The 25,399-nt window shown below is 37.2% G+C and overlaps 1 protein-coding gene across 1 annotated transcript in view; it reads right to left on the bottom strand.

Annotated features, from left to right (window-relative positions):
- Window positions 1–1,655: 1,655 nt before the first annotated feature.
- The window catches only part of TMEFF2 (transmembrane protein with EGF like and two follistatin like domains 2), a 291,379-nt gene continuing 267,635 nt past the window's right edge, over window positions 1,656–25,399 (bottom strand). Inside the window, exons 8-10 of the mRNA XM_055398363.2 lie at window positions 6,681–6,804; window positions 4,969–5,127; window positions 1,656–2,045 (exon numbers count right to left, since the gene is read on the bottom strand). Of these exons, the coding sequence (XP_055254338.1) occupies window positions 1,949–2,045; window positions 4,969–5,127; window positions 6,681–6,804 (380 nt within the window). The 3' untranslated portion in view covers window positions 1,656–1,948. The remainder of the gene's footprint in view (window positions 2,046–4,968; window positions 5,128–6,680; window positions 6,805–25,399) is intronic.

Here is a 25,399-nt window from a genome sequence, read left to right as displayed (position 1 = left end):
ATGCCTGGCACATAGTATATGCTCACTTACGATTTGTTATGCATCTTTTAAAAAGAATTCTTTCATGGGTTGGGTGAGCATGAAAGTGAATAGGAATATACTGTATTATGAACTCAAGGGCTTTTCCAACACTTAGGTTTATGATCCTTTGATAAGCAAAGTAATGTATCAATATTTAATGAGGCAAGTCATTTCATGCTCTTATAAGGAAAAGTCAGTGGAATTGTTGTTTCCTTCAAATTCTGCTAAGCCCTGTGATGTTGCATTTTTGTTCCTCCCTTAGGAGAAGGAAATGTTTGCTACAACCCTGGTCTTACATGAAGGTGATCATAGCTAGTTACATCTCTATACCTGGTGATGAAACTAAAATTCCATGTGGAAGTTTAAATAGACTTTGTTTGTACAAATAGCCTACGACCAATTTATGGAAACATGTGAATGATGGTTATGCCTATAGATTCACACTTTTTAAAGCGATGACTAACCTAGAAAAGCATATTTTTCACAGAGTCCTAAATCCTATTTAGGATGTCACCTTTAAAAAATGTTTTAACAAATATCTTAAATATCACTTCAGGAAACTTATTTTTCACTGAATATTTTATTTTCAGAGTGTGTTGGTTTGACATTTGTCCTTTTTTTGTGTGTGTGTGGCCACGGATGTGTCATTCCTTTTAGTATATGTAGAGGTCATTTGAAGGAGACAAAGAAAGCTTTATTTAGATTACTGTGCTAGCCACAGAAAGCTGTGAAAAACTAAATAATAATAAAGCAATTATTTGATTTGTTATTTTCATCTTATTCCTTGAGAATTTTTACAGTTTATTTTTTCCAAAATGGTCATGCCTATTTATATGCTCAAAAATCTATATTGATTTCCCACTAAGATCTTTCATATGCTAGGGGATTAATTTTCATTCTTATCATATATATATATAACACATTTATCTGTTTTTATGAAATATTATCATCTTAGTTCCATTTCAAATAATGCGGCTGCATTAACCATAAAGTTATTCATGAGGTATTTGGTTGTGATTCTAACTTATTTTTAAAGAACCATATACTATAAATATAGCAAGGTGCTTCTGAGAATTCATGATTTGGTGTTATCCATTTAATGATGTTATTAAAATTTTTCCCTAGTTGTTAATTCCATGCACCTAAATGGAATAGATTTTGTGCTCTGTGCATTCCTAATATGTGGCTTGTTCTGGACCTTTCAGATATATGCACTTAACTGGGAGAGTTTAAGATATTTCCCAAATAAAAACCAATATCTTTTTTCCCCTCTCCTTTATGAGCTATAAAACACTTCCCCCCCCCCTTCTTCTTTGATTTAATTTATATGCCAGATATTTTTCTGCTCTGGGGATGAAAATGGAAGACCAGGGAAGAAAGTTGATGAAACAGAGATGATTCAAAGATCTGAAATATTTTATCCTCACTCGATATAAAGTAAATTATTTTTTCTCTTTTCCAATAACCATCATTTTCCTTGATCTTGGAATCACTCAAAACCTAGCCACTGAGTCTTATATAAACTAATCCTTTGTCTCAAGGTGTGGAGAAAGATAAAATACTGATACCTGTACAGAGGTACTAGCTTGATTACATTTACAGTTATGAGATACCGCAAATTTAAGAATGCCATTTTTTTCTCATCACTGAGTATTTATTATATATAACAAATACATGGGAAAGAAAAAACTATATTGTGTGATATAAATAGTTTATTTACATTACAGAAAAAACATCAAGACAATGTATACTATTTCAAATATATCCATACATAATCAAATATAGCTGTAGTACATGTTTTCATTGGTGTAGATTACCACAAATGCAAGGCAACATGTGTAGATCTCTTGTCTTATTCTTTTGTCTATAATACTGTATTGTGTAGTCCAAGCTTTCGGTAGTCCAGCCACTGTGCAACATGCTCCCTTTAGATTAACCTCGTGGACGCTCTTGTTGTGTTGTCTGAACTGTAGTGCCCTGTATTTTGCTTCTGTCTGTGAATTCTGTTGCTTCTGGGGCATTTCCTAGAAGGTTGGAAAGTTTACAAATCTTAGTCCAGTGCTATTACCTGAAGTCCAGTCCCATAAAAACAGTGTGAAGTTGTAGATTAAGCAAATTATTAAAATATTTCAGATGTAAGAATTTATTATTAGCAGAAGCTGGAATTATTTTGGAAGAGGTTTTTGGTTTTGTTTGTTCTTGCTTCTCCTTGCAGTTGTCTTTAAGCGTCTATTAAGGAGAACTGAAGAACAGACATGGAAGTTCAAGAGGAATACATTTACCTAGTCCTCAACTGCTTACTCATTAAGGCAGAAAGAATGACTTGGCACAATGTAATCAAGCAAGTGTGAGCCCATCTAACCTCACATTAAAGGTCTTCAACAACTTTATATTTTAAATGTCCCAAGGGTGAATGTTATATTGACATTTCAATGCTAAAATTTAAATCTTATCAAAGCAGAGAATGAGCCAACTGTTAATATAGGATCTGTAATGAAAAGGGATATTGTTTTGGTTCAGCCTAATATCATTTTTGTATGTGAATACTATAAGTTAGAGACATAAATTTGTACCGATTATTTAGCTTCTATAAAAAGCTAATACTCAAATTATTTAAAGAGCTCTGATCTTTTCTTTTATGATAAAGCAATGCTTTGATGATACAAATAAAAATAATAATATACAGTTCATATAAAATCCTATTATAACAGTCTATAGAGTAATAGGAAATGCATATTCATATGTATGTTCACATATGAATAAATGTATATGGCATATAGATATATGATTTTGGGTGGTAAGTATATCTGTCAAAATGAACATGGAGCTGGAAGCCACGTTCCTCAAAAGTAAAGAGAAGATAGATTTTGTTTTCACATGGAAAGTGAAAACAGATGTGTGCCTTAAAAAGTGGCCAGCCTAAGGTGGGGCTCAATTTAGGTTATCTTGAATAGCAGAATACAAACATCATGACCAGTGAAAGGGGCAGTATGAGTGATGATGAAATGCACAAGCTCTGATATTCGGTGACCTAGACTTCATTTCTGCCCCGATTGCTCACCTGTGTACACTCAGCAACTTGCTGACTTCTCATACCTCAGAGTGCCTGTCTTGAAAATGGGGATAATTGTTCCCTCTTCATAAAGTTTTCACATGTATATTTATTTGTGTGTGTGTGTACACATATATGACACACACACACAGACACATATACATAGAGACATACACATATACATAGAGACATAGGACCCTATGTATCCCAGTTGTTTTTATTATGTATGGAAATGAAACTGTGGCTAATAAGACTTTTAAACATCTGCTCAAGCATTGAAAGTTCTGCATTTTTGTTAGTACATGAAGTAGCAAATCAAGTTGTTGAGACTAGATATGAATTTCATTTTTCATATGCTGATATTGCTTAGATATTAGAAGGCTCAAGACCCTTGGAGTAATATGGCATAGCTTCCTGTGTTTTAGATGCTTTTATATCTTCTCTTTTACACTTAGTGTTTTTGGTTTAAGTTATTTTTACACTCCCCAGAATCTATTTTAATGTAATCCATTGATTCACTTGGCATCTAAACATGAGAGTCGAGTTGATGAACTCAACTTGGTTTCGAGTAGTACAGAGCTCCCATCGATGATCTTCCCTTAAGCCTTTAGGCCAGGGAAGGATTTATGAACCACATTTTGTCTTTTTCAAGAGCAAGTGACACACTTGTCCTCAAAGAAGATAGCACAATACAGATACCAAGATATATTAGGACTTTTATTTTCTATAGATATGATACTTTTATTTTCTTGTCTTCTGAAAATAATTTTTTGGGAAACATTTTGATTTACTGTAGAGCTGCACAAACGATTGAAAGTTTAAATGCCTTGTGAATTTGGCAGAAACCTTGAAAAACTTCCTTGGAACTCTTCTCTTGAGCAGAGTGAAATCAGATCGGAACAGAATATCTTCAATAACATTTCTGGTTAGACCAGGACATAAATAATATGCATTTGGTCTGGAATCCATTTCTTGGTTACCATGAATTTACACACTAATGAAATTAAACACTTACCCAGCTTCTGTCCTTTACTCCAAGCCAAGTGTCAGAGATTAGTAATTCTTTTTTTTTTCCGTTGAAACTGGATGAGATCTCTGTATTTCTCTCAACCCAACTCTCCAGGAAATAATTACTGTTTGATTATTCTGGGGTTTGATATGAAAGCTTCTTGTGAAATTTGCTGTGTGTTTCCATGTATCAAAAGTTTTCATGTACTACCACATGATCATTCTCATTATAATTATTTTCTTTGAATTTTGTGATTAAAGTTATTTTGCTAAGTTAAGATAAAAATGTATTTGTTGTTTATATCAAATAAGTTAAAAATGGTTATACCTGAGAGTTTTACTTGGAAATATAAGTGCTATAAGTGAGAGCTATAATTTAATATTTTTCTAGGTCTTCTATAAAATCTATTCTGATCTCATTTGGCATGCTGAGATCTTCCCAACCCATGGATTGATTCTGGGTCTTCTGCATTGCAGGTGGATTCTTTACCTTCTGAGCCACTAGGGAAGCCTGAGTAAGGAAATGCTGGTCATTTAAACAGTCTGTTAGTAGTCTGAATGAAGACTGACTTTTTATAGTTAAAAGTGAAGAGCATATTTAAACAAAGATTGGCATTACACATTAGAAGAGGAAAGAAAAGGCTTTTGCTTAGCAAATAAAAATTCCTCATCAAAATGCAAAAATAAGGAAAATAATTTGTACCACTCCAGCATGAAAGTCATTGTCTTTCCATTTGGTTATTCAAATGTTATGATGAAGAAATAGGACTCCAGAGAATGGATGGTTGCGGAGTCCACGAAGGGACTTGTAATTAGAGTGATCTGACTCAGACAAGGAGGAAAGATGTATCCCTTTATGTGGGTGACCACTGAGTATAGTTACTGACCTCGTGATGCAAAGAACCACAACACAGATGACGGCAATCTGAATGGTTCCAATCACAGCTGCGATTAAGACGTACTGAAATCGGACAGGGCCAGGAACAACGTACAGTACACTGTAATCCTTTTTTTCACAGTGTTGTCCAGTATAACCAGCATCACACCTGGAATAAACAATAGCGTCCGGTTACCTAAAGCTGCTGTACTCATTTTTATAGTTGGCCTATAGCCATTTCTCTTCATTTTGAAATTAGGGCCTTTTGTTACCTTTTCCTGATCTTAAAAAATAGTACCTTGTAGATTTGTTTCTCAAATACTTATTTTCAATAAGATCTCTTTGTGTTTTTTATTTCAAAGATATGTGGTTTCTTTTTATACTTATAATAATAGAGTTTGAATATAGGAGGGTTGGTAGGTAATTTGTGATAGTATAGGGAGATGATAGAATCCAGGAGTAACTGTTCTATTTTTTTTCAGGTGAGCTTTACATTTTATTTGACTTACTCTTTAATTAACCTAAGTCAACATAATTACTTGAGAAAAGGCTTGTTTCTGATGACATGAGTATAAAAAGTAGTGCTATTTATTTTTTGGATAAAGCATTCTCTATGCAACAGTTAGAATGTGTTAAAAAATATGTTAGGGCCAGAGGTACAGCAAAACTTATTTCTTTAATTTATTGATCATAAAGTTGTCTGCTTATGTTAGAGAGTTAAATTTCAGTAGTAAAAAGGTAATTACAACGTAGGCAATAAGGTTTAGCAAAACAAAAAGGTTTAGCAAAACATGTGGGTTCATCTGAGAATGAAGACTGTCTCTCTGTCACTCAGCCCTCATCAGAAAGCTCAGGGAGATGGTGTTAGAATCAGCAGTTGACCAGGAAATGAGGAAACAGCTCACACAAGAATAACACTAGTGGGGATCAACTTGTCATTGATTTGTGCAACTGTTTTAGTACTGCACTTTGAATGTCTCATAACTATATCCTAGTATCTTTGGTTTCTGCATCGGAAGGGTTTAATAATGACAACTCTGCTGGGAATGACAGAGCAGTGGGAGCAACTTCCCAGTCTGCCTGGCTCTACTGGAAGGCAGTATTCAGTGAAGGAAAACATGAAAGGAAGACAGATCTTGAGAAAGAGAGAACGAGGAAGGAAGGAAGAAAGAAGGATAAGATGAAGAAAAGAAGAAGGAGAGGAAAAAGATGAAAAGGGGAGGGGGAGAAGGGAGGGGAGGGAAAAAGAGAGCGACACTCCTTTCTCTGTATAGCAATATGCAACCTATTTCACCATTTGCCACTTGTATTTGCCATTATTTTGGAAAAGAGGACCTACCCAAAGCAACCATGTTATCTTACGTAGAGTAAGGCCTCATCCAGTCACTTGAGAAATATTTGTCAAGTCTCTAATCTGTGCCAAGCACTGCTCTGCATCCATGGGAAAGAGTGGTGAATGAACCAGAGGAGGCTGTGTCTTTAAGGAACTTGTAATGCCCAAGGTACAATTTAAAATTCTACCAGCAGAGTGTATATAATGATGTGTTACATAGTACTTGGGTATGGAAGGTACACAGATATTGTTTTCTTTTATGTGTGTGTGTGTAGGAGAGGCAGAGAAAAGTGTGGCTGCTGATCACCCATTCAGGCAGAATGACATCCAGAATTTAGTTTCTATATTTTTACTTTATGCATTTAAAAGTTAAAGGGTAAAAACCTTACCTGCAAGATGGCTCCTGCATATTGATAGAATGTTCACACTTCCCGTGCATGCAGAAGCCATTGTAGTGTTCTGGGCAAGGTATGTGGTGTTCTCTGGCACTTTCTTCTAATTTGTTAGCATTCTCTGTGAATACAGATAAAAGCAACATCCCCTGTAAATACTTTCTTAGCTTGGTAAGATCAACCAGGATATTAAGAAGCAAAGCTACAGTAGGCAAAAATATTTAAAAGGGCAAGAATTAAAAGGCCATGCTTCAGAAGAAAGACGGAGAAAGAACTGAAAGGCAGATGTCTTTACAATTGTGTTTAGAGATGAAACTGCAAAATTACCCAGTGCTTTTCATGCTTTTATGTAATTTCCTACATCTTTAAGAGCCAGTAATGTTTCTATGAGTTGTCAGACAGCTTTAACTTTCCTTGTGTAGAGACAGGACATTGATCATAAAATAATTCAGGAAGAAATATCCTATTTTGTGAATTTCAAAACCCCGCATAATGTCCCTAAAAGTAAATTGCTGCAGTGCCTTGACACTCTCTCCATGTGGGAGCTAAAAAGTTAAAATATGGCCGTGTTCAATTGTTAAACAGAAGTTTTCCAAACCAAATGCAAATTTCAACAAATGTATTCTTTCAGGCTTTTTTCATCTACAGTGAACATGAATTTTCCTAGCACCCGCACATTTTCTTATTGCCTAAATCATGCTATTGAAAGAGCAAATGTTATTTCAGAATCACTTATGTAGATCCTAACACAGTATTTCTAAATACTGTGAGTATATTCTAATTCATAATATTTGGCCTATGTTTGCAATGTCATGTGAAATTTAAACTTACAGTAAAGAAAAAACCCTAACCCTAACCCTAATTTTGTGTTCTAAAATGAACCCTTTCCTCTGTCATTAAACCTTGTTTTCTCATATTTCTATAAAGACAGTAAATATTTTTCCTGACCGTTGTTAGTTTAAATACATTTGCTTCCTGTTTGTAATACCATCTCTAAGCAGTCTTTTGATTCTTTATATGTTCGTTTTATAATGTAAAGTTTTGCCTTTTTTGAGTTTCTTCTATAATCTGAGGCCTGATGTACTTTAGGATTTTTGCCTAAAGTAAGAGAAATGTAAGTCTCTTGACTTTTCCCTTCCCTGGTGGTCCAGAGGTTAAGACTCCAAGTTTCCAATGCAAGGGGCACAGGTTTGATCCCTGTTCAGGGAGCTAAGATCCCACATGCCATGTTGCATGGCCCACAAAGTATGAAAATAATAATGCTTTTCAGGACCACAGTAATTGGTCAGCAGTATGGGTTTTTCCAGCGATGGAAAGTTGAGAATAAATTACTATTTTTAGGGATAGATTATCTCCTACCATTTCTATATAGGGATACAGCTTTTCTTTAATTATAGCGCATTCTTATAATTTTTTACTGTCCATCATGTGTGCGTGCTAGGTCACTTCAGTCGAATCTGACTCTTTGTGACCCCATGAACCTGCCAGGCTCCTCTGTCCATGGGATTCTTCAGGCAAGAACACTGGAATGGGTTGCTGTTCCCTCCTCCAGGGAATCTTCCCAACCTAGGGATCAAACTTGGGTCTCCTGTGGCTCCTGCAATGCAGGCAGATTCTTTACCGCTGAGCCACCGGGGAAGCCCCTTACTGTCCATCATACATGATGACTATATTCATCATGAGAAAAAAAAAGTACCTTCAGTATTAGTGAAGTAGACAAATGTATTATTTATGTTTAAGCAGAGCTATAAAATACCTTTAAATTTTAATACCTAGGTTGACATCTGAAAAATATTAAAGTTTGAAGTAAATTGTTAAATATGTTACATACTTTCTTGTATAGGGATATTTATGCACATAGGTATGAGGGTAGTATTTCAAATTGCATACCCAAAGAATAAAGGACTAATCATAAGGATGCTGAAGAGACTGGCGATGGCATTTCAACCATTCCTTTGTTTTACATCTGTGTCTCTTTACCTATTTAGGTGATCTTCTGTTTGCATTGTAATATTTCTACTTTGATAATTACTATTAAACTGCAAGAACCACTTTCATAGAAAAGACAAATATATAGAACTTTCTCTTTTGTTTTCTTCCATTTCTTCCAAGTTATATGGTGATTTTGGTAACAAATAGTGCCTGCAGGAAGCAAGTGAGTGAAGTGAAGTCGCTCAGTCGTGTCCGACTCTTTGCGACCCCATGGACTGTAGCCTACCAGGTTCCTAAGTCCATGGGATTTTCCAGGCAAGAATACTGGAGTGGGTTGCCATTTCCTTCTCCAGGGGATCTTCCCAACCCAGGGATCGAACCCTGGTCTCCCGCATTGTAGGCAGACACTTTACTGTCTGAGCTACCAAACAACACCCAAATTGAAACGGATAGTGTGGGGTCAGATTTCCAATATGGGAGTATGTGACCAAAATGGAAGCAGGATGACAGCAGAATTTGGATACACCTTGAGAGGCTTGTGGTCATTCATGAAGCCATGAAGACTGGACTCATCCTGTCCCTTGGCCAGGAGGCTACAAGCCAGAGTGGACAAACTGCACACCTGCTGCTGAAAGATGACTTTAGCAGTGGGGTTTGCCAACCTCACTGCTGATGTAATGAACCAGCACTGATTTCCACTCTTATTTCTGGATCTTCTCCCCATAACAAACTATTCAACATTCTATTTAGTGTTCATTAGTAACTCTTCAGTGCTTCTGCACACCTGCATGTAGGGGAATTTTCTGTAACTTCCCTACATTTCACGTATATTCTGTGATTTCAGTCATAGTCTTTTTCAAACACATCTTACTAGGGCTATTTTTTTTCTGTCAGTTGCAAAAGTAGATGAAGAAAAGAAGATCAAGATTTTCTTAACTCAGATCCATTTTTAAAGCCATTTTATTTTTAACTCTGTCCCTCACCCCATACTGTTTTTAGTTTTTTATTTTTCTGAATTTGTACCATGTCCACAATTAAGAACTGAAATTTAAGGGCAAAATGAGAGCTTGTCTGAGTGGTACTGTTGCCTTAGTGTAGTAAGAGCTGGATGTTTTCACAAAGTTCATTATCCAGACAGGATGATCAAGTGGGAGGGGAATAGTCTCCATCATAAAATCTGCTAATTAGTTTATACCATTCCTTACGAGCTTGGAGTGCTCCGTTATGCTGCTCATAGGATACTGTCAAATAAGAAAGTTAGATTGAAAATAAATGAGTAGAAGAAATGATCCCTGGGCAAGAAAATGAGGAATCATCAATATATGTCAACAAATTTATAGTCAACCCAAACAAGCAAACCAGTTGATTGAAAACCTGAATATATAACCACTTCTAGTAATGCAATAGACATGTTTCAGAAATGAGATTTGAGTGTATTAAGAAGAGTAGAAACACAGAAATCTAATATACAAACCAAATGTGTGTATGAACCATAGTGGGTATTTGTGATCCTGATGTTTATGCATACCTACTGAAGCAATAATAAAGCATTTGAAGATTTTAAATCATAGAAAAATGATACTTTGGAAGTCTGTGTGTTTTCTCCAGTAGTTGATGATTTACATATCAACTTCTCTCTTCTCCATTTAAAAAGAGATTTGATATAAGGGTTGTGCTCCTTCTTCTAAGAGAGTGAGTGATGATGCTAGAAACTTTTCATATCTTTGTTTAAAATCTTTGTCCAGTTTCCTGTTATAAATGTTTACAAATGGTTTGCTCTGAATGAGATCTTGACTTCTTAAAGGAACAGTTCTGGTATAATCTGAGTTACTTGCAGCAGAACTCATAGGGCTGCATGCCCATTGCTAGTCAGCATTCCAGTCAAGAGCTACAGAAGTAGGCAGTATTAAAACAGCTACATGTATGGTTTCTGTCCTGGTGTTTTCAGGGAAAGAGACATGGCAAGCTGAAGAGACAGAAGAAATGGTGAATGGCAAAACCTAGATTTAATCACAAGTCTGGTAAGATAAGTTGACAGAAAGTGGACAGAGCCAGGCATAGCAATTCAGAGACTTAAATCAGTACAGCCCAGAGTAGGGTGTGTGTACGTGTGTACTTCTAATTATCCCTACTATCTTCCCCCAAAGTTAGAAACAAGATGTCATTCAGGAATTAATCTGTCAAACCAAGATATAATCTGCTAAAGCAGAAATGTGACTGTAAAATTCAACTAAAACTATCCCTATATCTGAAGGAAGGATGATTCCCTTAGGATAAGGGTTCAGTAAGTCACTCAGTTGTGTCCAACTCTTTGTGACCCCATGAACCGCAGCACGCCAGGCTTCCCCGTCCATCACCAACTCCTGGAGTTCACCCAAACCCATGTCCATCGAGTCAGTGATGCCATTCAACCATCTCATCATCTGTCATCCCCTTCTCCTCCTGCCCTCAATATTTCCCAGCATCAGGGTCTTTTCAAATGAGTCTGCTCTTAGCATCAGGTGGCCAAAGTATTGGAGTTTCAGCCTCAGCATCAGTCCTTCCAATGAACACCCAGGATTGATCTCCTTTAGGATGGACTGGTTGGATCTCCTTGCAGTCCAAGGGACTCTCAAGAGTTTTCTCCAACACCACAGTTCAAAAGCATCAATTCTTTGGTGCTCAGCTTTCTTTATAGTCCAATTCTCACATCCATACATGATCACTGGAAAAACCATAGTCTTGACTAGACAGATCTTTGTTGGCAAAGTAATGTTTCTGCTTTTTAATATGCTGTCTAGGTTGGTTATAACTTTCCTTCCAAGGACTAAGCGTCTTTTAATTTCATGGCTGCAGTCACCGTCTGCAGTGATTTTGGAGCCCAGAAAAATAAAGTCATCCACTGTTTCCCATCTATTTGCCATGAAGTGATGGGACCAGATGCCATGATCTTAGTTTTCTGAATGTTGAGCTTTAAGGCAACTTTTTCCACTGTTCTCTTTCACTTTCATTAAGAGGCTCTTTAGTTCCTCTTCACTTTCTGCCATTAGGGTGGTGTCATCTGCATATCTGCGGTTACTGATAAGGGTTAGAGCTTGGCAAAAGAAGCATCTGAATGTCATGCTGTGTCATCTGTTCCAGTGATCTCCAGGCTTCTGGGCCCTGAGAAGCCAACTTTAACTAGTAAACCCAGAGTCCCCAGCTGCAGATATGGCTGCACTAGACTGTTACTGTCTGATGCTATGAAATATTCACTTAGTCAACAACCCAGTTCTCTTGTTTTGATATTCTGCTTCCTAAATAGTCTTAAAATAACTGGACATGTATGCAGCTTACACATTGGGAAAGGCTTTGACACTACCATCTGGCCATCTTATCCATTTGACAGTTATATATTTCATTGGAGTGAACTGATTGGTTCTGAGTTTCCATGCATGTTAGGGGCACAAGTCACCTTTCTTCAGCCTACTGAATTCTGAGTGTTTGTAAGATCAAATTTCTGCACCTAGAGGCTAAAGGACCAGACCCTCTCCATGGTGCATAATAGTCTTGGAGGATTTTGGGGGCTGGTAAGATGATATTTGTCTGGAGATATTCCTATTTTGCTTTAATCAGGACTTTTTAAAAATATATAATTTTTAAAATTTATTTTTGGCTGTACTAGGTCTTTGCTGCTGCACAGGCATTTCTCTAGCTGTGGCAAGCAGGGGCTAGTCTCTAGTTGCAGTGTGCAGGCTTCTTATTACAGTGGCTTCTCTTGTTTCGGAGCACTGGTTCTAGGTGTGTGAGCTTCAGTAGTTGCAGTTCCCAGGTTCTAGAGCACAGGCTCAGTAGTTGTGGAGCACTGGCTTTGTGCTCCAAGGCATGTGGGATCTCCCTGGACAGGGATCGAACCCATGTCTCTTGCATTGGCAGGAAGATTCTTTACCACTGAGCCACCAGGGAAGCCTTAGGACTTTCTTTAGAATATGTCTACAAAGCTTTTAGGCTCCCGATTCCTCAGGAGGAGTCTGATTCTGTGTAAGGCTTTTAGAGTAAGTTGGAAAGCTCCTAAACTAGAGATATCATCAGAATTTAGAGGATGCTTTAAGGAGGCAAATTTCCACTGCACATTTTTAAGCAACTGGAGCTGTTCAATAGGGGAAATGAGTTAAAGAGTGAAGTGGTGAGTTTGTGTGAAAATTTTCAGATGTGTTAGTATTTCTCAGGTATTATAGGGTGTTAACGGTAGATTAGATTGTTTCAGAACTCTAGGTTCTTTGACTTTTAAGAGTAATATTTATTTGTATTGTGAATATTTACTTGAAATAAATTACTAATATTAATATTTCTTGAAATATTATTTTTGATATCCTAGGAAAAGGAAGTAGAGGACTAATATTATTTAAATAAGAAGATCATTTTGCTTAAATTATGGGGTCATTTTACTATTTTAAAGGGTGCAAAATATCTTAAATATTTACTATGTCTGTAATTCAGACATTCTAGCATAAAGTGATCTTCACTACGTATTGTCTTCCTTGTGGGGAACAAAATGTTGTGGATCTTATGTCAGTTTTTAACATCATGAATTACCTTGACAAGTGGAAGTGTGTGAATTGTACAATGTGTATTATCTTCTCAAGTGTTCTTTCCTCTGGGTACACAAAATGTGCCGCATTTTTCCATAAAAATGAAATTTCCATTTTGGGTGTCTTTATTTAATACTTTTATTTTTCATGTTTATAACAATACAAGGAAACCCTAGCACTGAGATAGTCCTATACTTACACACCTGTTGTGATTACTTGACTTTATTCTTCTCTTGCTTACTGCCCTATTGCTAAAGAAGTTTGAAAATAGTTTTATTTAACCAACTAGAAAAATAAAAACTATCTTTTTTTCCCATTATATTTATATTGTGCCCAGGACAGGAAACAAATTATGAATTTAGAAGTAAAGGCATGATCGTCCCCTTGTTGATTAGAGTTGGTTTCAAAGAAGATATACAATTCTTATGATTTCCTGTCCTTATCTTATCAGGTATAAACATATGAGGTAGCAGTAAAACCTCATATCTAGCTTGGATTGCAATCAAACTTTTTTAAAGACCAGAAAAGCATTCCAATTGAATGGATTCTAAATGCAATGCAATCTGAGTTCTTGCAACTTAACAAATTCTAGCCTCACCTGCTGTCATAGTTTCTTCAAGGCACAGATGAGTAGATGAGAAGAGTCTCTCCTTTTTTAAGCCTCTAGGACACTCAAATGAGAATGCTCGCTAAAAGTGACAGCTTAGCACAAGGGACATGGAGGCATGTAAGGACACAATCAATTCTAAAGTTTTGTCAAGAGCAGAGGCCCATTCTAGGAATAACAGTATTATCAGTTATTTCATCTGTTAAAGATTTAGAAAAAATAACCTCAAAACAGAGATCAGGTCTTTCAAGTACTACATTTCTTCTCCAAGTTGAATATTATCCTATTTTTTCAGAAGAGTAATTGAAAATATTTTGATCCTAAAATTTGCTAATGAAGCAAAAATATGAGTAGGGAGCAGGATGGATGGGGATGTAGAGAAATTCTTTCTGATTGTACTGTTGATCAGGCACTAATATAAAATGTGAAATGTGATTATCTACATCATCACTTGGATATATAAATATTCTTATTGGACATAAAATGAAAATGGAAGAAAACTAATTATCATGTTACTAGATTCTCAGGCAAGACCCTTAATGGCATTATTCAAGAATTGCTTGAATTTAAATTGGAAAAAGTATCAGTGTCTGAAATAGACATAGTAATTTGGGGACATTACATACTACTGGTAATGTATTTACATGGAGAAAAGCTGAGAAATCTATAAAATCTTGGGAAAGAAACTTGTATATATCATTTTAACTTATGACATCCAAATACAATATTAACCCATTTAAGAATTTGACATCACAAGTTTCATATTTGTGCCTAGCCAGAAATTCTTGACCTCTAAAATAAAAAAGGAAAAGTAAAAGTTGTTTGTTATTGAGAGAAAAATAAGCAGATCTTTAGCCATTTCTCTGTCTCCTGCCTTAAAAATGCTCTGCATGGCTTCAGATGGCAGAGCCCTCCAGAGAGTGAAGAGTGCATGTTACTGGGGGAACTGCACTCTGTCTGTAATGGTCCTTTACAAACTTCACCATTCAGTCAAAAGCCTATTAATGCTCAGCAAGTGGATAACTCCTATAGGTTTAGAGGATTAAGCTTGAAGACCTTTTAAAAATATAGTATTTTATGGAACTTCCAACGTCTTCAACAACACTTCATAAACATCAGGCCTTGGGAAGAGGCAGGGATCTATGGTTCATTAGTCTCTCAGGAGTCCAGAGCTGGAGTTGCCTTAAGCTTATCTGGGGCAATTTGTTACAGCTCTCCCCACTGAGCTCTTGCTGCAGCAACACTGTTCTCTTCCAAGACAAAGTTTACTGTAAACCTCAGAGAAAGAAAGTATCCTGAGAAGCTATTTTATGTCAAGTATACTCTCCTCCCCCTTTTCCTTTGTCTTGAACTAAACCTATGCATTTCTGGCCAAACTTATTGGCTCAGTGGCTAATCTGGGTGTCCTTTCTTAATGAGCTTCTTGGATGACAATGTTGAAAATGACAACACAAGTAACGGAGGGTTCAGATCCTATCCACTTTTGCCTTTATCTTCCTTTATGGGCTGCATATGCAGCAATGGATGAATAGTTGAGATAAACCTTCTCAGGTGACACCTCTGTTTTCCTGTGTGATCTGAAATTATTAGCCAACAGAGAATGAGGAGGATTTAGACTGGAGCTTTCACTGAGACAGCAGAAATTTTTAAAAGATTTTAATAATGTAGATAAGGACCAAAAAATTGGTAATGTATTTATTATATGAACATTCACTGAAATAGCAGAAAATTATAAGGATTTTGATAATGTAGATAAGGACCAAAAGTTGCTAATATATTATATCCATATTTCTTAAATACCTACTATGTGTCTGGCACTGTGCTATGTACTATGTGTAATATATATCTATTGGTTGTTTCCAGATGATTTTGCTTGTTGTTTTCTAAACACAACCAAGAAAACAGATTCCCCAAACAGGATGATACTAAATATAGCTACAATTCCTGGAGAATCTACAACATGCCTAGCATTGTGTTAATACTTAACATGACAAAAATATGTTCCTTAATATAGTCTTTCAAAGCAGATTTATAAAAATCTCATTTTATATAGATGATGAAACTGAAGGTCAAATAGGCTTCATTACTTGTCTTAGAAATTTACACAACTGATAAGCAGAATTGGCATCAAAACTAGAGCTCTTTCCAGTATACCATGCAGACTATGCATTTAAGAACTTATTAAAATACAGGACAACATCTGGCTTCCATATCTTATTTACTGTTTGCTTTTTATAACTCCTGACTCTACCTCACCTCAATCCCACTGATGCTCTGAAAAGCAATCTTTTCTTTTTCTTCCTTCTACCTTGGGAGAGATTTCTCGTCCAGGGCCAACCTATCATGCATCCCAACCTCTCCATCCCTTCAAGTGTTCGCTCCATCAATTATTTCCTTTCTCTCTAATATCTTTAACTTATCTTTACTCTTTGCTTCCAGCCATCAGTATTTAAATATTTGCAAGTATCTTCCATCTTAAGATAAAAATTCACCAACCTCTCTCAATCCATGTCCCTGGTAGACCTCTGGTCTCCTTTTCCCCCTTTACTGCTGAACTTCTTAAGAGTGCTATCTCTGCTCCCATTCTTCACTTCATGAGCTAACTCCCACACCCTCTTTAACCCACCACGCTCTCTGGTCACCCCTTCAAAGGACCTACTATGACAAGGTCAGCCAACAACATCTTTGTTGCTAAAATTTAGTTATTCTTCTCAGACCTCAACTGTCTCAATCTTTTAGTAATCAGTAATTTGATACAGCTGACCACTTCTTTCTTTTTGAAGTCTTCTCTTTCCTGGGCTTCCATATCATCTACCTCTTGTTTCCTTTTTTGGGTGTTCCTTCATAGCCTATTTTGTGGGCTCTTTGTTTCCAACTAATTCTTAAAGTATTGGTGTTTTTCTAAAGTTCTTTTCTTTCTACACTTTAAACATTCTCAGGGAGGGAGCTCATTCACACTCACTCAAGGCTTCTATTGTAACCTCAATGCCTCTGGCTTCCAGATTCTGATTAGCCAGCTCAGAACACCTTTTAATACATGATCACACTGTCATAGAGTTTCATATCTATGTATTGAAGTACCAAACGTCTCACAGGCATCTCAAACTCATCAGCTTCTCCCACTTCTTCCTCTACTTCTTAGGCAAGGCATATTCATCCACTCATTAACACAAACCAGAAATCTGGGTTTCACTTTCAAATTCTGAGTAAATCACCAAGTCCTATAGTTTCTGTTTTTTACGTATCTACCAAGTTCCTTCATTTTCCTACATTTTGGTCGCTATTCTCTAAGATCAAACCATCACTATCAGCTAGTCTTCAGTCTTGCCCTCTCTGGGTCAGTTTTCCACACTAGAGCCAGAGTGATCCTTCTAGAAAAAAAAAAACATGGATGCATAATGACCCTGCTTAAAAACTCCCAAAGAAACAATTCTTGTTATTCCTCATTACTCTTCCAATGAATTAAATTTTAACATTACTTAGAAGGTTGTTCAGAATCTGTTCCAGCTTTTCTACTCTCACCCCTTGTAATTCTCTTGCATCCTCCTACACTCATTATATGAAATTTCTCTTTGCCCGCTGGGACCTTCCATATGCGGTTTCCTTTATTGGGAATATTCATTTCCTCCTTTTATCATCCATCTACGTAACTCCTACTCATCATTCAGGTCTCATCACTGACATTACATCCTCTGAGGAGCTTCTGTAATCTTGTCTCCTGCCCACTCATTCTGGACTCACTGCCTTCCTTACTTAAAACCATTCCCCTCTCCTAATACTTTTCACACCAAATTTTCATTGTCCTTTACTTGTCTGTCTGATGCATTAGTTTAGAAACTCCTTTTTAAAAGCAAGTATTGTTGTCTTGTTTATCTTACTGTTGTAGTCTCTGTGCCTATCATGGACCATAGCACATGATGAACACATATATATTTTCTTAAAGTTACCTTTTCCCTAGGTTATCCCCTTACCACAGTTGCCAGCATAGAGAACCTGCCAGAAACATCCAGAATTTATATCAGTAGAAAAAGAATCTTAACATTGTTACATGGAAACAATTTTTTGTAGGGTGAGAATGGCATCAGAAAATGAGGGGCGAGTGAGAGATGCCTTAGAAGGGAATGTCTGCTGGAGAAGTAGGGCTACAGACCCTGTAGAATGGATCAGGAGAAAGGCATGAGGGTGCTTTTTTCTACAGTTTCTGGTGGGGCTAGTGGAAGCATGAATATAATATCATCTGGTTTTTAAAATAGTATTCCCTCTGTTAACAAAGGAGGTGTGGTTCTAAACAAAGCATTTATGATCACCTTCATGTAATGACTGAAGGATATGGATAATCTAGTTCTTATGGGTAGAAAAATGGAATCCATATGTGTGTACTCCCTCAGAAACCACACTGGAACCATGTATGACCAATTCTGAATTCATAAATTCTAATCTGGTCTCCACAGTCAAAGCTACGGTTTTTCCAGTAGTTATGTACATGTGAGCATTGGACCATAAAGAAAGATGAGCCCCAAAGAATTGGTGCTTTCTAATCGTGGTGCTGGAGAAGACTCTTGAGAGTCCCTTGGACTGCAGGGAGATCAAACCAGTCAATCCTAAAGGAAAGCAGTCCTGAATATTCTTGGGAAGAACCGATGCTGAAGCTGAAGCCCCAATACTTTAGCCACCTGATGTGAAGAGCTAACTCATTGGAAAAGACCCTGATGCTGGGAAAGATTGAAGGCAGGAGGAGAAGAGGGCGGAGATGAGAGGAGATGAGGATGAGATGGTTAGATAGCATCATCAACTCAACTGACATGAATTGGAGCAAACTCTGGGAGAGAGTGAGGGATGGGGGAGCCTGGTGTGCTGCAGTCCAAGGAGTCACAGAGTCAGACATGACTTAGTGACTGAACAACAATAACAACAATCTCATCGTTTACACTGTTATGTACAGTATTATCCAGAAGTGAGAACTGATGGTTGAACTTTTTCAGGATAACAAAAAAGGAAACATTTTAAAAACAAAACAAAACACAGGCAACTGCATTTCAGAATAAGAACTAAGATTATAAATTAAAAAAACATTTTCCTTAGTTGCCTTTATCTGAATATGACCATGCATTTATTCTCATACTTAAAACTAATAGGTGGTAAACACCAAAACTGTAAGTGCAGATAAACTTAATGATATTGTTATGAATATGGCTAGCAATCAGCTTGGTTTTCTACAAGAGCACTCTGAAAAGAATTGGAGAGCTTTTATAGTTTCTTAAACTAAAGAACAAAGGGTATCATTTTTATTCTTTAACAGACTTTTGTGAGCAGAGTCTCAGAAGTACTTGAGAAAACACTAGGAATAAATGCAAAATTCTCTATGGAAACAGCTTTACAACTGAACTTCTCTTCTGGAAAAATGAAATAAATAAATAAGCTCTAAAAATTATGGGAAAAGCACTTCAAATAGCTAGAAATATCATATAATATTTCAGTGGAATATTGAAGTTTAATGTTTAACTCTAAACATTAATAAACTGCCTAGCCTAGAAATTGTAGACAACCACAGTGGGGGATATTTATGCAATGCTATATACCTGAACAACATTTATAGGTATAGAACCTTGGCATTGGCATGTTACAGCATCTTAGGAGACATCCTGGATACTCTGATACCCTCACAGAAGTGTGTGTATACTTGTGTGTGAGTTTTGTATAAACACAATTCTACTGTGATTTTTCATAAATGACAAAATTTAATGAGTTGGTTAGTGTCCTCAAATTCCTCTTTTAAGGGTGATGTTGCTGTACTAATGCAGATACAGCTTAACTGCTTGTCAAAAATAGATTTCCAGAGTTCAGTTGGTCCTGATCAACTGAATCAGAATCACCAGATGAAGGATCTGAATTTTGTCTTTCAAAAAAGGACACCAGGAAATTCTGATGTTCAGTTGATTTGGATCACAATACTTTTGACATTTCTCATTTCTCATCTTTCTGTCTCTGACCAGCTTATGCTAGGTTTTCCCACTCCCTGGATCCTGCTTGCTTCCCCTGATAACTATACTGGCACTGGTGCTGCACCACCATTGTGGTCCCAAGTCTGTCTTGGCTCCTTCACCTGAAGGACTGATCTCAGCCAGCTGCTCCATGTCTGGGAGTGTGTGAGCAGTGACTTGCCCAGTGCTGCTCTGTCCATACCTGCCTTGGATGTGATAAGAAGTCATCAGGGGCCTTCAGCTATCAAGCTTTCCTTGATTTTGGTAGTCAGCCTTACCAGTTCATTTTATTTTAGAATGTCTTTTCCTCTTTTGAGAACACAGCACTCAAAGAATAGGCGGTGTGTCTGCAACAAATGCCAGCATCTGTGAGAGACTTCTAAATGTTGTCAATTCCTAGGTATCCTGAGACCAATTCTCACAAATCTCTAGGCTTCCTTAATGGCTCTGTTAGACAGCTAACAGAATAGCAACAAGAATTAATTCCCTGTGTGAAAGCAAATGAAGCATTTTCTTGTATAGAGAAACAAATAGCCACAGCTGAGGAAAGGTATGGATTATATAAAGAATTGTGATTGGTTTGATTTCCAAATAGGAATAAAGAAGCTTTGGACAACTGGTGATATTGTTAGACATTCAGCTCACCCGTAGAAAATATAAAGTTATAAGAGAAGCAATGAGAGCAGGAAAGAAGACAGAATAAATGAAAGCAATGCCACCATTTGTGGCTCTATGAAAACGGAGAGAGGTGATGCTGCAACAAATAGCAGGTGTTGACAGCACAAGAATGGGCAGCCGGGGAGCGAAATCTCTCCAGTTTCTTGGGCTGCACAAGACAGACACCCTTGCTTCTAAATTACAGGCTTTAAGGACAATGAGCACAACTCTTCAGACCAGTGTTTACCAAGGGGAGGTCTGTTGACACAGTGCTACTTCTGGAGCAGGCTTCATGGAAAAAGGAGTTCTACAGTCAAAAAAGTTTGGGAAAGAGTGGATTAAACACAGTTATATGTATTTCTTTATGGCTTGTTTTCTGAGTGTCTCAAAGGCTAAACTGCATTGTGAGATGCCTAGAAAGGACACATATTATGGAGTGATCCTAAACTCATCTGTCTAGGAAACTTCCGTCTTCTATTTAGGAACATTTTGTGTGACTATTCCATCAGACTCCATTCTGAGAAACATTGCAATAGACCATAGCATCTCCAAATTTTTCACATTAACACACATATAGAAAAGCATAAGATTTGGTTTAGGCAAATGGAATATACATGAAGCCTGGGCACTCCAGTCACCACAGCCACCTGACAGCTAAGGTAAATTGATGAGTTTACACACCTGTTATCCATTCAAAGACATGAGAAAACTTTGCAATAGATTATTTCTCCTGGAGCAGACTATATTATTTACTGTAACAGCTCAAGGGTATAGAACAAAAACGTAGCAATAGTGGGTGTTGATTCAGCAGAATGGATGAATGAATGAGTGTGACAGGCACAGGCAATATACTTGGAAGCCACCTGTACCTTAGTGTGGTGGCTTTCAAAAGATTAGTCCCTCTTAGTTGTTGCCTCAAAGAACCAGCTGCACTTCAGTGCAGACACAGACAGTCCCTACGTTAAGTGACAAGGTAAGGTACAATCTGGTGAAGAACTCTAGTTCACTCAGTAGCATGATATATTCAGTATGACAGAATTAGATGCAGAGGTAAAAGCCATATTTGCTATTCACTTCAGGCTTATTCAGTGAAAGGCAAAAGGCTGGAGGGCAAAAATGTGTTGCTAACCATAAAAGAAAAGAAAGATCTATAAATGACTTGGAAGAGCAAGTATAGGCAATTGACAGGTTGATGGGTTTGCACATTTCTCCTGTATGATCTCATGGCCCAAAAAGGACAGTCAGAAAATTTACAGTATAAATTTAGAGTCATTTATAAATTTGGACTACTGCCATATGTTGGTATCTGGCCAAATTAATATAATTGATTCTCATTGAGAGCATAGAAGGTATACCATCTCTTCTAAATGTTCAAGGATAATATAAAATAATTTTAAGAAACAAATGCAATTGATTGTGCTATGAGTATTTCTGAAAGTTGGTTTGACATTTTAAATACACATTTTAGATAAAATTGATATTGAAAAAGTCATGGAGTCAACTCTAAGAATTTTGTAGTTTTTTCTAAGAAGTAATTTCTGAACATAGCATAGCCTCTAAACAGTTTCATGATGTTTAAAGTTATTCTGTTTTGATGATATTTCTCAATGATGTCTTGGCAACATGTTTATGAATCAAGTATCTTTGCATTTAAGCAGAGTAAGATGTCCAGAAAAACATTTACTTTTGCTTAATTGCCTACACTAAAGTCTTTGATTGTGTGGCTCACAACAAACTGCGGAAAATTCTTTAAACAGATGGGACTATCAGACAACCTCACACGTCTCCTAAGAAACCTGTACGCAGATCAAGAAGCAACAGTTAGAACCAGACATGGAAAAACTGACTGGTTCAAACTGGGAAAGGAGTATGATAACAGTATATATTGTCACCTTGCTTATTTAACTTCTATGCAGAGTACATCATGGGAAATGCTGGACTGGATGAATCACAACCCAGACTCAAGATTGCCAGTATGGCATCAATCCCATCACTTCATGACAAATAGAAGGGGAAGAAGTGAAAACAGTGATAGATTTTATTTTCTTGGGATCCAAAATCACTGCTGATGGTGACTACAGTCATGAAATTCAAAGAACCTTATTCCTTGGAAGGAAAGCTATGACAAACCTAAACAGTGTATTAAAAAGTAGAGATCACTTTGCTGACAAAGGTCCATATAGTCAAAGCTATGGTTTTTCTAGTAGTCATGTATGGATGTCAGAGTTGGACCATAAAGAAGGCTGAGTGCCAAAGAAGTGACACGTTCGAACTGTGCTGTTGGAGAAGACTCTTGAGAGCCCCTTGGACTGCAAGGAGAACATACCAGTGAATCCTAAAAGAAATCAACCCTGAATATTCACTGGAGGGACTGACGTTGAAATTGGTGCTCCAACACTTTGGCCATCTGATGTGAAGAACCGGCTCACTGGAAAAAACCCTGATGCTGGGAAAGACTGAAGACAAAAGGAGAAGGGGGCAACAGAGGATGAAATGGTTTGATAACACCACCAAATCAATGAATTTGAGCAAACTCCGGGAAAAGTGGGGAACAGAGGAGTCTGGCGTGCTGCAGTCCATGGGGTCGCAAAGAGCCGAACATGACTTAGTGACTGAACAGCAACAACAAAGTCTGTTATTAAAGGTGGTATTGCTTTCTAAAATAAACCTTTTGATGATTTGATAATCCATCATAGATTGCTATGTGGTCTCTCTGTTTAACTTGTTATAGAGACATGAAAATACCAGCGAACAAATATTTTTCATTGTTCAGTATTATACATTTGTTTTATTGTCAATAAAACCTTATAGCTAACGATTATTTGGTAAAATATTAACCAAATATTTTATTGGTTACTGCATTGGGTTGAATAATGTCCTGCAAAAACTCATGTCTGTCTGGAACCTCAGAGTGTAAGCTCATTGGGAAATAATTAGTTCAGATTCTTTCATACTGGATTAGACAGGACCCTAAATCCAAAGACTGGTGTTCTTATAACGTCATAAGAAGACGCACAATAGAAGGTCAGGTGAAGGTGGAGGCAGACATTGGAGCCATGCTACTATAAGCCAAGGAATGGAGGAACCACAGAGCTGGCAAAGGCAGAGGAGGGTTCTCTGAGATTTTGGACCAAATGTGGCCCTACCAGGGCTTTTCAAGTGGCACAAGTGGTAAAGAGCCCACCTGTCATTGCAGGAGACATAAGAGACACAAGTTCAAGCCCTGGGTCAGGAAGATCCCCTCGAGAAGGGCATGGCAACCCACTCCAACAAATGCCTGGAGAACCTATGGACAGAGGAGCCTGGTGGGCTATGGTCCACTGGGTCCCAAAGAGTCGGATACAACTAAGTGACTTAACATACATGTGTGCATGCACCTGGCCCTACCAGAATTTACCCTCCAAATCCGTGAGATAATAAATTTCTGTTAAGTCATTCAGTTTGTGGTAATTTGTTATAGCAGCCTTAGCAAGCTAATAAAACTACCATTTAGCAACCAGACAGTCACACTGATAAAATACACTTTTTAATAGTCCATATGGAATTAATGAAAATGAGCTGACAAATTGGATTCAGCTACTATGCGACCTGTACAATCTTGGTTTGTGTTTATTTTGCCAGTATAATTACTCACAATGCCTCCTTTCACTCTCAAAAGTTTCCTACTTAGGGTGGTAAATTTTATGATCCCCCTAGTTTAGGCTTATGATGGCATATCTATATATCTATGGTTCATTCCATTGGAAACATAGAAATTATGTTTTGAAGGTGCTGATGTGTCAAAGTATGCTAATAGCCACTGTAAAGAAGAATTTTTGAGAAGCTAGGGAAACTTGATGAAAGGGTCTGAATTCGTTTTCTTATTTATTAATTCATCTTATAAGAAAGGTAATTATCTTACATTGTTTATTTTGTCACACAACAAATGATACTGCATGTTACCTTTATTAGAAAGGAGCAAATGACCAAGAAGCAATCTGACATCAATGACCTTTTCAATGAAATTCCAGGTCACATCTGGAGTGTAATCTCCCACATTGTCTATCTGCATTTTCAAAATTCCTGAATTACTGATGCTACTATGCAATTCTGAGCCATTAAGAAAATGCTGGAGTTTGTTTAGCATGTTCTCTTTAAGAAGGATGGGAATTTGAGTACTCCATTAAGAAAATTTGAGCATTAAATGTTCTCACCCTAAAGCATTATTCTTTGGTTAAGTACAAATGTTTTTATTTTATTTTATTTTGTTGGAGGCAAATTACCTTACATTAATATATTGGTTGGTTTTGCCATACATTGACACGAATCCGCTCCGGGTGTACATGTGTTCCCTTTCTTGAACCCCCCTCCCCCCTCCCTCTTCCCCATATCCTCCCTCCAGGTCATCCCCGTGCACCAGCCCCAAGCATCCTGTATCATGCATCGAACCTGGACTGGTGATTCATTTCACATATGATAATATACATGCTACAATGCCCTTCTCCCCAATCATCCCACCTTCACCCTCTCCCACACCCCAAAGACTGTTCTATATACCTATGTTTTTAATCTAAGACAATTCACTCCTCAGATATTTTATAAATAGTGATGAATTCTCTCTCACTCTCTCCTTCTTTCCAGTTTTGAACAATTGATTTCTTGTGCTACTTCCTTCATTTCTAGTCAGTGATAACTTTGAGTACAAAAACTGCTCTAGAAATAGTTAAGGATGAGGTGTGGATCTTAACAGTTTCTTTCCACTTGGACAGTATTTAGGACCTGAAATTAGTTAACTAAATGGTACTTTGTGGTCTCATAGTGTCAGCTTACCTTTCAACAGGTCTGACACTCTCCCAGTGTATAATTTACACTCCCCAAGTACATGGTTAACCACTCAAGAAATCAATAGGGGTTATAAAACATGTGCAAATTTGAATTTGGAGAGAGTCAAAACCTCATTTATCCATCAGAAATAAAATAGCTGGCACTTAGAATCAGGGCTTACAGGGA

The sequence above is a fragment of the Moschus berezovskii genome, chromosome 2 (genome assembly GCF_049115385.1).
Source record: "Moschus berezovskii isolate FMDL1 chromosome 2, NW_MosBer_1.0, whole genome shotgun sequence".
Taxonomy (NCBI): domain Eukaryota; kingdom Metazoa; phylum Chordata; class Mammalia; order Artiodactyla; family Moschidae; genus Moschus; species Moschus berezovskii.
The sequence above is the reverse complement of the archived record's forward strand: the minus strand, read 5'-3'. Positions and strand labels throughout refer to the sequence as shown.